This window comes from Hoplias malabaricus, chromosome 12 (assembly GCF_029633855.1).
Source record: "Hoplias malabaricus isolate fHopMal1 chromosome 12, fHopMal1.hap1, whole genome shotgun sequence".
Classification (NCBI taxonomy): Eukaryota; Metazoa; Chordata; class Actinopteri; order Characiformes; family Erythrinidae; genus Hoplias; species Hoplias malabaricus.
In genome coordinates this window covers 15,141,450-15,155,798 of record NC_089811.1, presented here as the reverse complement: position 1 = coordinate 15,155,798, position 14,349 = coordinate 15,141,450, and the positions used below count along the sequence as shown (strand labels likewise).

Here is a 14,349-nt window from a genome sequence, read left to right as displayed (position 1 = left end):
CAAACATAGAGTTGGTTTCATGATTATATGAAATTGAAAATAAATGTCAAAGATCAAAGTTTAGAAAATAAAACTGATTGTTGCTTTTAGGTTAAAATACAATTAAAATAGTTATTTTTTTAAATTGCCATTTCATAAGTACTCCTAGAGAGGGTAACTTCCCTCATATTTTGGAGAAATGTTCACTTCAAATGGCATTTTATTAATTTTAAATGTATTTGAAATCCACTTAATGAGACACCACCCTTCTTGTCCTGCGCTGTAGACAGACAGGCCCCTCGCGGCGTGGAGCGAAGTCTCGTCACCTGTGTGAACACACCTCGGCTGCGTTGTGTGAACAATCCTCAACCAGCTAGTGTCAATGCTTACCGGAAATCGTGTCGGAGTGAAGCGCTCAAACCAAACTCCAGCTCGGGAACTGTTTGAATTAAGACGTGTTCCTCAGAGGTGAGTAAACTACAGCACACAGGGTTAGCATCAGCTTTAAATGCATTGACCTGGTGACTCTTTTTAATTTATAGCGGTGTTTATATTGAGTGCACGTCACTTTGTGTACTGCCTTTGAGTTACTTTCACTTTGCTGTAATTTGGAAGGTTAAAGCTCATTGTGATTAAATGTGTCAGGTTAAGACAGGAATTAGCTCTTCTGCGACGTATTTTCTGATTCAATAACGGCCTTAAGCCATTTATTTGTTTATGTTCTTTTGACGGTCTGAGTGTGTTTGACGTAATTTAGATTTCAGTCCAGAAAAATGTCAGGGTTTTGCCTTTCCTGTACATTTTTTAAGCAACCTTACTGCTTATTAGGGCCGATTTCGGGTGTGAGCACTTCCTGCTTTGCAGTTTCATTAATATTCTCACTTCATGTTTTTCAGCATTCGAGGGTCTGCTGATATTGAGATTATTTTTGAACCTCTATGTCATGGAAGAATCTCTCACTGAACAATTACGGGAAATGGCCCCTTTTTAAAATAAAGTGCATTTGCAGTGAATAATCCTATGTTAAATGAAACCTCTGCATCTCAAATTTTGCCTTCAGGGCAGGGGTGTATCAAGCTTCTCAAAAGTGGGTGTGTTCTGAAAAGGGGAATTAAAATCTCCTCTGAAATGATCATAGCCACACTATAATTACAATCACGACCAATTATAATCCAGAATTTCTGTATGTTATGTACATCTAGTCCTAAGGAAAAACTGTGGTTTATGTCAACGTTTTGAAATCACACGTGAGGATAGCTAATATTCCTTCTCTCCCCATACTAGTATTACCCATGCATTTTAGCCTATGCTGCCTTGTGTGGAGTCTTAACATTTTATTGTGAATAAAACTGCTGCATGGTCCGAAGTCTCCTCGATCTTTGAGTGAAAACCACAAAGCAGACACACATGAGGCGTTACACATTGAAAGCCTTTGGTAGTAAATTGTCAACTCCACTTACAGGTTTATCTTCCCTGCCTTTTCCTTTTGTGCATCTTAAGATTGGATGACACAGAGAGAACAACATTTTCTAAACACAGTCCCAGGGTCCACACTAGAGATCAATGATTAGGGGGGCTAAGCTTTAATTATAGGTGTCTGGGGTAATTGCCTCATAGCAGCAAATTTCTTTGATGAGGTACAGATTAGTATCTACAGGTGGAAAAACAAAACTGAGTTGTGAACAACTATTAACTAATTATATACAGGTATCTAAAATATACAGTCTTAACGTCAAGAAAGAACATAAACATCAATTCAGTCTGCCCTAAATACTGCAGTGTTTAATGCATGAACATTTTAACTGGCTTTTTCAACAGGCTTACTCTACATTTATCAATAATCAATTTTCCTCTGCTGCATAATGGTATTTCAAATAGTGCATCAGTGTTTTTTTCAGTTTGTTTAATTAGAAATTGTAACAGGCATTCAATTCATGTTTTTCCTTTTGTCTTGAAATTAAATTCACTACATCTTCTTGTGTGTGTAGGGTTGCCAGCTTTCTGAAATCAAAATAAAGAAATGCAGATGCCGGAGGACCAGAAGGCCCTTGTAAATTCTTTTCGACTGTAGTTAGTTTTTTGAACAATGGCAAGGCAGAATCTGTCCATGTATTTTGCAAATACTGTATTACCAGTTTAAAATAACTATTTTAAATTGTTCATTAATTGCAATAAGATCTGAAGTGAAATAATCTTATTGGTCTAAGAGTCTAAAAGACTAATTCTAATCCTAGAATTAATTGCTTATTTGGGACTCATATTTGTCTTACACTAATTAATGTTAATCTATATGAAAATATCTAATGTGTTTTTGATGTATAAAAATTTCCTTTGATTGAAAAATGTATCTGTGATGTGTTGAGGGAGAAGGAAATATAGTTTCTCCAGGACACAGTGCAAACATTATTCCTATCTGAAAGCAGAGCTGTAGTTCCCAGTGTTTCAGCACATTACTTTTGCTGTTTTAGGTTTTTGCCATGGTATCGATTTAGTATCAGTATTTAGAGCGTCTTTTGCTCGACACTCGGTCACAGTCACTGTGCATGCTACTCAAGTACTATTCTTTGTTTCCAGCTGAGAATGAACATTTTTACAACATCTGTTGGTACTTCTGGTCTACTATCTTGTGGGAGAGTTCTGGCATGTAGCTGGTTCTGCATTTTTTTGATATGTTCTTTTTGGATGCAGTATGTATGGTGGTGACCAAAAGGTTGTGTTTCATCTGTGAAGGTTCTAGGTTTGCCACCGTAAATCCTCAGCAAAACCTGCACAGCCTGCTTTTTGAAGATAAAATGGCAGCAGATTGGAACCAAGTTATGTATAATTAGTGGAGATGTGCTGATTAATATAGTCCTATCCTGTGTGTGTGGGTGGTATAGGCTGCTGCTCATTGGCAAGGTCTTGGTTGAACCCTGATTTCCATCCAACATTGTAAAGGATTTGGAGAGTCTGAGGTTATAAATTTAGGCTGAGGTGCTTTGTTATCCTCCACACCTCAACCAGGTGGCCTTTCATTTATATATGTTTTTATAATCATTCCAGTTGATGTTGTGATTCTTTTAGTGTCTGAAGATAATGCGAGTCAGGTGGCTTATAGATGTGATGGCGATGTTGTACAACTCCATTGTTTAGATCTCAATGTGGTCGATTTTGTGAGATGTTGGTGGTCTTGATTTTTAAAATGTATTTTTTGACAATGATGGTCCCATATTTCTCATCTCACAGGTCAGTTTTACTTGTTACACATTCAGCTTTCACTGGAAATTTTCATCAGCCATTGGCCCAAGAAGCATATAAACTTCTTCAAAACACCTTGAAGTAATGTTATAAGCTGCTGTTGTGAGTCTGATAAAAATAAATGTGAATGCGGCTTTGCAAGCAGTTTACAAGAGTGCTGTGCGGTACACCGGTACACGAAAAAACGTTTTTTACTTTTGTTATGATATGACTTAGTCATATACCTGCCACACCGGTTTAAAAAGCATAACCATGTCCGGAACACAGCTCCCTGGTAAATAGTTTCACAGGGGACGTTTTTCATTGCTGTGCCACTAAACACGTATTGAACTGTGTGCAAGTGTTAGTGGAGTTGTTGAATGCAGTGAAAATGGACAAGGGGGGAGGGAGGGTTAAATACCGTGAAACAGTGGCCTAGATTTGCTCTTGACATTGGTGGGGACCTATGAATCTACCACTGACAATTGGCAGTTTGTTGTGCAGTTCATTTCCAAACCATGTTATTCATAGCTACAGATGACTTTAGCCTGCTGTTATTATGATGGACTCATTTCATTAGCAAACTTGACTTTTAAGTGAATTACATGTTTCTTTGAAAAATATCTCCTTATGTCCACCGTTTTCTTTTTTGCTGCCATCCTCACTTGCATTTGACACCCGTGTGTGTCACCCCTGATGCACCTGAGGTTTGCGCAGTAATACTCACATATAACTGGAAAGTTTTCCTTCTAGTTTTGACGCTGCTAATAACCAAACTACAGAGACTCATGAGACAGCAGGGAAAGGCACAGCCAATCACACTGGCCATGTGTTGCTCGAGTAGAGAATGTGATTCAACCCTTTCAGTACCTTTAGGGAACAAATTATTGGTGGGGACCATTCAGTAATCATTGAATATTATTGGGGTTACGTCACCTCCATCCATGCTAATTCTACACTTTTGCCTTAAACCAATATAATATTAAAAAATACTGTGATATAGAATTTTGGTAATACCGCTCAGCACTAGTTTACATGACACCATTTAGTACATACACGGCACAGTTGGAATCCGGAGCTAAATGGGACTGAAAACTTACCTGGTTCAAGACCAGGTACCAGATTTGGCCAGTGTAAAAGCAAAAGAGCTGTGCCGAGTCAAGTAGAGTCTTGTAGGTTCCATGCAGTGAAAAGCGCCATAAAATGCTACTTAGCTCACTTAAATAATAAGATGAAACATAAATGGTGCACTTTAAAGGTTTATTAAAGTAATTCTACTTAACCACTACATTGTGTATTACATAGTGTAGAGGAAGATGTTGGAGATTCAAACTAGTGGTGTGGTGGTGTAACTGCAGGTGTATAAACACTCACAATGGAGTAGGGTTCTTGTGTAACCTACGGCCTAGGTTCTGCATCGAGTCAATGCAGTATAAAGTACAAAGTATAAATTGGCATTTAGAAGGGCCTGGTTACAGTCCTCTGACTGCTGTAAGTACTTCTCAGGACTGAGGTTTTTCCCTTAAGTGCAGCATTTCAGAAATGTATTTCAATTTTTATAAATACTGACCATGCATGTGCACTATATCGAAGTTGGCCTTCTGCATCTTGCCTGTGAGTCCAGTGACATATTTTTTAAAAAGTGTTTTCTCACTTTCCAATTTGTGTTCGTAATCTAGAAGTCATACCTGTAATAATTCAAGTCGTATGCATAAGTCTTTATAATTGTATATTTTTGAAATCGTATTGTACAAAACACACACAAAACAACAAAACAGACTTTTGTGTACAAATGAAATATTCATGTATGAAAGTATATGAGCATGCACACGTTTATATTTGACAGTAATCTTACTCCATATTCTTCTGGCATTTCTGTTTGTATTATAAACCTTTTGTGAGTATTATTGAGCACTTGTGTGAACAATGCATGCACCATTTAAATTAAATTAAACTGAATTACAGCTGCAGTCTTCCTAATTTTAGACATATAGCCCATGGTGCCATCATAATCTGTAATAATTATCTATATTAAAAAAAAAAAAAACACACACACATATTAGTGTAGCTGTTGGACATATGAGTGAAAACCATCAATTAAAAGTCATGTAGAGTTTCAGTCCATACCAACTTTGTGGCATTTGTGAGCAATAAATATGTATATAGACCTCACTTGCATCCATATACTCCATGTGCGTTTGTGCTACTACTATTTAGAAGCTAGAAGAAGTTCACTGACAGTGTCTGGTGTAGTCAAGTGTGTTTATGAGTTATGACAATAATTTATCACTTTTTTAACTGATTTGTTAGTTTTGGAGTTCTGGAATCTAAAGTTGCTTTTTGGCTGACTACATATGTTTAATATTTTTAAGCAAAATATCAAGTCAACAATTAATGATCAAAATACTTTATCTCCACACTCAGGAAAAAAGGTACGGTAGAGGTACATTATTGGCCACTAAATGTACAAACAGTTTAAATGAACAACTGTGGTTTTAAATAGAATAAGATATGATTATGTTCCATAATTAAATTTTAAAAATATGTACCATTGAGGGTACCCCCACAGTGACATATTTTCTGTGGTAATCTTATAATTTGCTTTAAAAGTAGCCCTGGTTTAACTTCAGATCTGTCTTGGCTAATTGGTTGTATTTGGGGTTAGCCAAGAAGTAATTAAGAAAACAATGTTTTAAGAATTGAGATTTATTGGTTTAATTTGCCTCTTTCCAGTTTCAGATATGGGGAGGATTTACTGTTCTGTTATAAGGGCATTGGAAGCGTAATTTTACTTTTTGTTTCTTTTTTACTTGCACATGCTGTCTGTCTGTCTGTCTATCTATCAATCTATTTATCATTACACTTATATAGCGCCTTTCTAGATACCCAAGGACGCTTTACAATCCACACTGTTCAGAACACTCAATCCACACACACACTGGCGAGAAGCGGCAGCCAAACGTGCACAGCGTACTCTCGACCAGGAACGACCGTCCACCTGGAGGACTGCATCGGGCACTAGGATTTCACCCAGGACAGAGTGCCAATCCATATCTGGGCACACACACATTCACTCACACATACAGACTCCTTGTTAAAAGGAACAATAGGTAGTATTTCTACCTTAAAATTACACCTTCAAAATCATTGTGATGCTTCACTGACCTTTTTTATTGAGAACAGGGCCTCTGTCTTTGCTACTTTGGGGTCAGCACTTCAGAAACTGCATTGTGAAATTTTGGAGGATAGTAGGAACCAGAGGCGATTGCTCTAAGACTGCAAGGGAAGCTCAGCTTCCCCTAAAATGTCAAAAAAATAAGTGATCAAATATATTCTGTTGTGTGTACATGTCAGTGAATAAATATGCACTACAACACGCTCAACTTTTGTTCAGAATCAGCTTCTTATCACTGGTAAAGTCGCGTCTTTCCCGCAGCTTCACGGTCCTTTAAACCACATAGTTCAATAGTGAAACAGCGAAGTGCCGCGAAACGAGACGAGTGATTGGATAAAGGCTGGGCTTTTTCCCGCCCATCGGACGCTCAGCGTCTCTGGGGGTCTATGGGGCAGTGGGTTGGCCTGGACGCTCAGCTTCTGCATGATGATTGGATGATCTGTCTGAGGCTGAATTCCTTTTTGATTGACAGCGAAATGGGCGAATCAGCGATCCTTTGGTGTAAAGATCCGCGGGAGCATTACATTTTCATTCTGTTCTGAGTTGAACCAGACTTTCTTAAACCTCTTAGCGGCATTTTCTTTGTTAAAAACGACTAGTGACAAAACGAGCTTCTATTTCTGGTGGGGTTTTTTTGTAGCTGCTTGTGTTTGGAGACTGATTTCTATCACTCTTTCTGACTTCTATCGCAGTTTCTGACCAGCCTGTGCTGCTGAGCCCTTCCACCGTCACAAAGCACTCACAGGCGTACACACTTCGCATGGGCCACGGCCGTTTAAGCAGCCTAGCTCTGCTGGCCATTGAGAGGACACTAGTCAAGTCCCCTGAAAAGACGCCTTGTTGGTACGACAGGGTCACAGTTCATTTTCTTGAAAAGGAACGGAGGGTAGAATTTACGTATAAATAAACCGACACATTTTATGATGTAGGCCGAAATTGAGCTTCCCCTCCTTGAAATACCAGCATCCGCCACTGGCAGGAACCTGTTCTTCAGTAGTTAGGCACCCTCTAAGACCACCACTGTGCAAGCATGATTGGGCTCTGGATCATTTGCAGTGTTGTAGTGATATTGACATTGTTATGACGTTTTAGTATTGCTTTGGTACAGTTAGATCAGACACAGCGGCACTGCTAGAGTTTTCCGTTGACATGCTGACTTCAGCATCTAGCTGAATAGCTGAATTGAGATTTCTACCAACATTTAGCTTCTACGAATTACCAGTAATCGTCCAGAAATATTTGTAATAGGACATCAGACAATTTATAATGAATTTGTAAATCTTATTCTATAGTTATTGTTTCTAAGATAGAAGATTTTATATATAGAATGCTTTGAACACAAGTGATTACGCACACAATTTACTTTGTCAGCAATATGTATGACTGCAAAGGTTTCAAACTACATTATTTTATAATGAACACCTTGGCTTTGTTTGGTTTTTGCCATTACGCTTTGTAATCACTATGTCTCAAATGGAAAAGACTGATTGAATGTAAGTTTATACTTTTTACTCAACAGCTTTTTGGAGATTTGTGGATGAAATGCAGACAGTCTTTATTTCATAATCTTTATTAATTTAATGAGAACATGTTAAATTATTAACATATATTCACATCTCACAAAATTGAATATGTGAACAGCATAACAACATTCTAACAAAAAAAAAACCCATTAGGCTTATCTCCATTTCCTTTTTGCTGTAGTTCTTTGCACATACAGGATTATAAAAAAATCATTGCAAGTCTTGGTGGTATTCATGTAGGTTTGTGGAAGAATAAAAATCTTATAAGCAGCTGAGTAGCTGCCATGGTAACAGACAGGATATGTATTACAACTAATGTTCATAAAGCAGTGATGGACTATAATGTATATTCTGGGAAAACGGAAATAAGACACCCACTATAAACAATATTCATTTACTTCAGAGCAATATCATGTCTCTGCATGGGTACAGGATGATGATGCCTAAGAACACAAAGTGGGAGAAAATAATATGGACAAGCAGGCAGCTTAGTTTATTGCAGAATTTACGGATATTCTGTTTGTTTATAGTAATAAAATTATTGCATGAAATGTTTTGAAATGTCTAGCTGAAATGTCACTAAAGCATCTTGAACAGTATTATTGTTTCTTTTAGGATACATGTGCATACAGTAGGGTGACCATATTTTGGTTTAGCGGTGTAGGGCTGTGTAAAAAGTTGACAAATGCATCCATAACCGTGAGACTATGCTTTTCAACATAAATACTACTTGTTTACACCAGAAAACTCATGATCATGACAGAAACAGGCTAGATTACATTTATCTGTGATGTATTTTTAATGTTACTAAAACCAAGCACCACGTTTTATCAACCAGAAGTAATATACTTAATAAAGGAACAGGGCATTGCAGAGCACAGTTTGGTAGAAGTACTTGCATTTCATATAAATGTCTGGCTGATAAAATGGTGCTGTATATAATTCAGTCTCTTACTTACTTTTTTTCCATTTTATCATGCCAAGTTACCATACAAAATATCTTTATTGTTGTAAAATTATGACTTTAATCCATTTGAAAGAGACTTTAGTTGATTTGTTACTCTATATACTTTATTAGCTGAACACCATTGTCTTTTTTTTTTTTTTTTTATTAGATTTGATCTGCAGCTAATGTTGCTTCTCTTGTTGTTGATTGATTTAAAGCACTTGGTTGCTGATAAATATCTGCACACAGACAACGCCCTTCATCTGATCCAGTATTAATGAGTTAAACACCCAGAGGAACACATTACCAATGGCTGGGTTCCTGGATAACTTCCGCTGGCCGGAGTGTGAGTGTATTGACTGGGGAGAGCGGAGAAATACAGTGTCCTCCATTGTGTCTGGAATACTGGTAAGTGAGTGTGCATTAGCTCAAGGATTTTTTTATTTTTATTTTTATTTTTATTTATTTATTTATTTATTTTTTGTGCCTGACATAACTTAGTATTTGGTACACATTTTACAGAACCAAAGTTAATTTGTTGTTATTATTATTAAAGGATATTTTAGATGAAAGAGATTTTAGATTAAAGATAAATTCCAGCAGCACCACTGTGTCTGATCCCGTCTTAACAGCGCATCTCACGAACATGTCAGTGTCGCTGCAGTGCTTAGGATGAGCCATTACCCAAATTATACCTGCTGTGAGATGGTCTTGTGGCCGTCCTGACCATTGAAGAACAGGATGAAAGGGTACAAATTAAGTATGCAGTATTGTCATTGGAGCTGAGAGAATCGACAGTGAGTTTACAAACAATAAGTTGGTGTTATTGTAATGGGTAATTAGGTGTATGTTGCATAGATTTATTTATTGTTCATTCATTTATTTTCTATAACTGCTTGTCCAGTTCAGGGTCACATTGAGTCCGCAATCACTGGGCAAGGCAGGAACACACCCTCGGATCTCCAGTCCATCATAGGGCATCACGCACTCACACCTATGAACACTTTTGTGTAGCCAATCCAATTCCTCACAGACAGTCACCCGAAGCAGTGCACAAACCCACAACCAGAGGATCCTGTGCTGCCCTGAGATTTATTCATTTAATTCATTCATTCATTAATTCATTGTCTGTAACCGCTTGTCCAGTTTAGGGTCGCGGTGGGTCTGGAACCTACCCAGAATCACTAGGCGCAAGGCAGTAACACACCCTGAGGTCGCCAATCCATCACAGGGCAACACGCAGTCTCACATTCACTCATAAACTCAGACCTATGAACTCCTTTGATGCCCTAAAATGTATGTATTTATTTATTTAAAGTAGAGGGACGTTTGCTAGACAGCTTGTAATATCTGACAGTGTAACATTTTCTCTCTCTCTCTCTCTCTCCCTCAGTTTTTCACAGGATGGTGGATTATAATTGATGCTGCTGTGTGCTATCCAGATCAGAAGGTTTTTAACCATGCTTTTCATACATGTGGGGTCTTTTCTACACTGGCTTTTTTCATGTAGGTTGTCTCTCACAGTTACAGTGTCTAATTTTAAAGATTGTGATATGAAAACCCAGTACCAGTTTTCTTTGCTCCGTAATATGTTATAAATCTTCAAATGCATTTATTTATTTTATTTTATTATTTTTTATTTTATTGTTTGTATTTATTTATTTATTAATTTATTGCAAAAAAGTGATGGATATGCATGACCTTGATAACATCTGAGAGCTAGATGTTAAAATAACATCTGTGTTTAAATAGTTAACGTGATTAAAGTGAACATAGTGTTTCCACACTTTAATTTTACTATACAGAATGTACATTACTTTATATACATGCTGCCACTCCCATACACATCTCCCACAGAATGTTTATTCATTAGACATTCAACATATCTTTAGCTAGGTTGTGCATTGTCTAATATGACAAGAGTAGCTAATCTTGGCTTGACATTGAGGCTTGCCTCTGCTGTTGTAATTAGTGCTCATGTGGTGAGGTTCCTTGCACTTCATTAGTTTTTGAAACATTTCACAAGCCAAGACAGTCAATTAGTTTCACAGATACTGCACTCAATGAAACCCATTACTTTTTTTATATGTTATTTTTATATGTTTTATATGTTATTTTTATAGGCTAAATACAACAAAACATACACTCTATATATATTTTAATAATGCATTAATGCTTTCACTTTAAAGATGGTGCTTTTGTGGTTGTGTGTTGCAGGATTAATGCTGTGTCAAATGCTCACATTCGTGGAGACACCTATGGTGAAGGCTGCCTGGGAAAGACAGGTATGAAGACAATACGAACACTTATTCATGTGGCGTAATAAGCACTGGTGAGATATTGAAATAAAGGTTACCTCACCTGGGGACTATGCAGGATGTTTTTCAGCCAAAACCTTAAAATGTCTAAATCTACACTTACTAACTACACACAATAAAATGTCATTATCTTTAAAGCTACAGCAGTTTTTAGTTAATTGAATAACATATGTGTAAATAAGTGGATGCTATTATGTCAGTTTTCACAGCACCTTGTTTTATTAACCTGACTCAGCTCAGCATGCAATAGACCACTGAAGTCATAGAATCGTATAGGAATTCCAGATGAAGGGTGTGATACTACAGGCAAAGTTTATATTGAATAATTATTGTATTAGTCTGTTCTCTGTGTTTATCTAGTGTTGCCCCAAGGAGGAAGGGGTCCCCCTTCTGAGACTAGGATTTCTTGAAGTGTCTCCTTTTTTAACATCATGTGCTTCCTCAGCACAAGTTATAATTGGGTCCAAGATTTCTATTTTGTTTGTTTGTGTCATTACCAGTTGCTGATGCCTTGAAAATGCTTTGGTATGTCAGTGTAATTTTTCAGGGGAGGTATTTTGCTGAAGGTTGTGAGGAGTGATTAACTGAAGCAAGACAAAATTTTAGATTACAATCTCATTTATAGAAAAGTCGGAAGGCTTTCTAAACAAAAAACAAAAAAAAATGGGTGCATATTTTTCAAAAACAAAATTTCAACATTTGGAAAATATTGTATTTTTACAGATTGTATTTCAATATGGGGTTTTATATGATATGCACATCACTGAATTCTGTTTTTCTTAACATTTTGCTCAGTTTCGAAACTTTTTTTGGAAATGGGGTTTGTACAAAAAAATAAAACACTCCGTCATAAGGAGGAAAAAATTTAAGTCCAAGATTAAAATGTACTTGAAAAATAATTGTAACATTACAGGCAGCAAAAAGAAAGAAAACTGCAAGAAGACAAGGAGAAGATATAAGAAGGAACAATTAAACCTCAAGGCTTCAAATAGGCAAAATTATATCTTGAAGGGGAGCAGACTATTAAAATGCTGTCTATTGTAGCTGCAGCCTTTCTCCCTCTTTTTTCTTTGTTCACAGACCATCATACTGTAATGCAAATTATATGTAAATCAAACAGGTCAAATACATAATTTTTTATATTATATTAAAAATACAGAAATCCATTCTTCTTTGATTGGTCTTTAATTCATATCTTGTCATTCATAAAAACTCAGAATCAATGACTAAATAAAAAACATAGTATGGCATCTATCAGTATGACTTTGTAAGCCATGTCTTTCAACTAGGGTGATGGTTCTTGACCATTTTTCCTTTAAAGCCTCCTACAAGTTTCTAAGAAACGCTGAACCTCCTTTCAAACACAGACCAAAGGAACACACTGACTTACTGCAAGTCTTTATTGGCAAAAATACACATCACTAATAGCATTTTCCCCTTGGGTTCTTTATATAGCCTTTATTTCTTTTTAACTTTAGTCCCTTCTCTCTTTTCAAGACAACGTAAGACAGGCGTTTTTTCCTTTTAACCACTCAACAGCGAATATCTGCACACTCATCTTTACCAAAAGAAAAATAATTATTAAGTAAATAACTGAAACAGGCAGTTTCAGTTAATACCTCTGTATTAACTTAGTGTCAGTTGCTCTTTCCTCTCAAAAGATTCTGGACCTTCACCAATTCCCTTCACCAAAGGCTTCATACTGTCATTAGCTAGCTGCTTTCTCAAATTAACGCATTCTGGAGTTCTGTCCTGTCCTTTAATAAAACCGAACTTATCTACTTTCTGATACTGATGAGTCATCAGCACTTCTATGTTTTTCAGACATGTTTTATTCATAAAATAGTGATTAGCTGACTGCAGGAAAAAGTAGGAGTCAGAATGAGCTAATAAGCTTGACAAACACAGAGCACAGAGCTGACAAAGCCTCCCTGTGCTCCCCAGCTTGGGAACTACTGATGTAGGTGTTCGGTTCTGGTGGCTGTGAAGGAATACATTCTGTCTGCTCATTCTGTCAACAGTTTAAAAATGAGCCCAAACAAATTCTTACCACAAATAGGATCAATCAGTCTCGATATTTCAGTGGATCTCTGAATGAGAGACTAAAGTGGAATGGATAAAATATAAATCTTCTAACCTGTGTGCACATTTAGGCTGTGTATAGCAGGCTTGCATAGGCTATGCTGAGGAGAGGCTAGTTGTACATCACATTCAATTCTTCACATCTGCACAACCAGAGTCCTGGCAAAGCACCAAAGCATCCTGATAACAGCCTTCAACAAAATGCCTTGGTCCCTAGAAAAACACACACTGGCATACAAAATCATCTCCAAGGCCTAAAAATATGGTTATCATGACACAGCAAAAACAAATGAGAATTCTGACATCCAAGCCTTGACTGAAGCAAACCAAGAGCTACTATGCTGAGGAAAACCTCCTAAAATGTTACATAGGGAGAAAGTTCAGAAGGTGATATCAATCCTATGGGGCCACACTAGGTAAAAATAATAGACTGACAATAATATAATTTCAATATCAATATCATCAAGTTTTTAGCTATAACACATCCAGCATCAGTGCCAAACCTCAGTAATGCTCTTGAGACTGAACACAGTCATATATATACAGCAGTATTCATTCTCATCTTTTGCTGCTGCAGATAGGAGACAAAATACATATTAACACCCATAATTTCAGAAGAAATATTTGAAGAGGTGTGCTTTAAAGTACTCTTCATCTTGTACGTTCCTCAACAGGGGCTCGTCTGTGGCTCTTTATTGGCTTCATGATGATGTTTGGCTCTCTAATTGCCTCTATCTGGATCCTGTTTGGGGCATATGTTGTACCAGGTGTGTTCTTACTCACTTCATCAATAATATTTCTCACTTTTTGATCACTTTTATGAATATTTAGTTTTTTTCTATGTGCCAGAGTTCTAATTTGAGGGGAAGAGTTTTAATTACCATAAGATGTAATCGAAATAAGTTTACAGCTCTGGACTATTTAGACTTTTGGTTATTTCCAAGAATAAACTGAAGTGTGCTAACTAGAAATTTACAGCAGCAGGAACCTTGTTTGAACTACACCTGGCGTTAACTCCAGTATTACTGTGCTTAAAGGGGACATATTATGCAAAACAAATTTTTTGCATGCTTTTCTATTTTCACTTGGGTCTCTACTGCTCCTATAAAC

The 14,349-nt window shown here is 36.9% G+C and overlaps 1 protein-coding gene across 9 annotated transcripts in view; it reads left to right on the top strand.

The window, feature by feature from the left end:
* Positions 1 to 269: 269 nt before the first annotated feature.
* The window catches only part of LOC136664078 (transmembrane protein 50B-like), a 62,757-nt gene continuing 48,677 nt past the window's right edge, over positions 270 to 14,349 (top strand). For 8 of the 9 annotated variants that reach the window (XR_010795065.1, XR_010795064.1, XR_010795066.1 and 5 more), the window contains exons 1-5: positions 270 to 447; positions 9,058 to 9,247; positions 10,233 to 10,345; positions 11,057 to 11,124; positions 13,914 to 14,006. Coding sequence is in view for 6 of the 9 variants with exons in the window: in XM_066641119.1 (XP_066497216.1) it covers positions 9,149 to 9,247; positions 10,233 to 10,345; positions 11,057 to 11,124; positions 13,914 to 14,006 (373 nt within the window). In the remaining 3 variants the exon portion in view is untranslated. Of the gene's footprint in view, positions 448 to 9,057; positions 9,248 to 10,232; positions 10,346 to 11,056; positions 11,125 to 12,070; positions 12,292 to 13,913; positions 14,007 to 14,349 lie in introns of those variants that run through there. The other variant, XM_066641120.1, reaches the window with a different exon arrangement.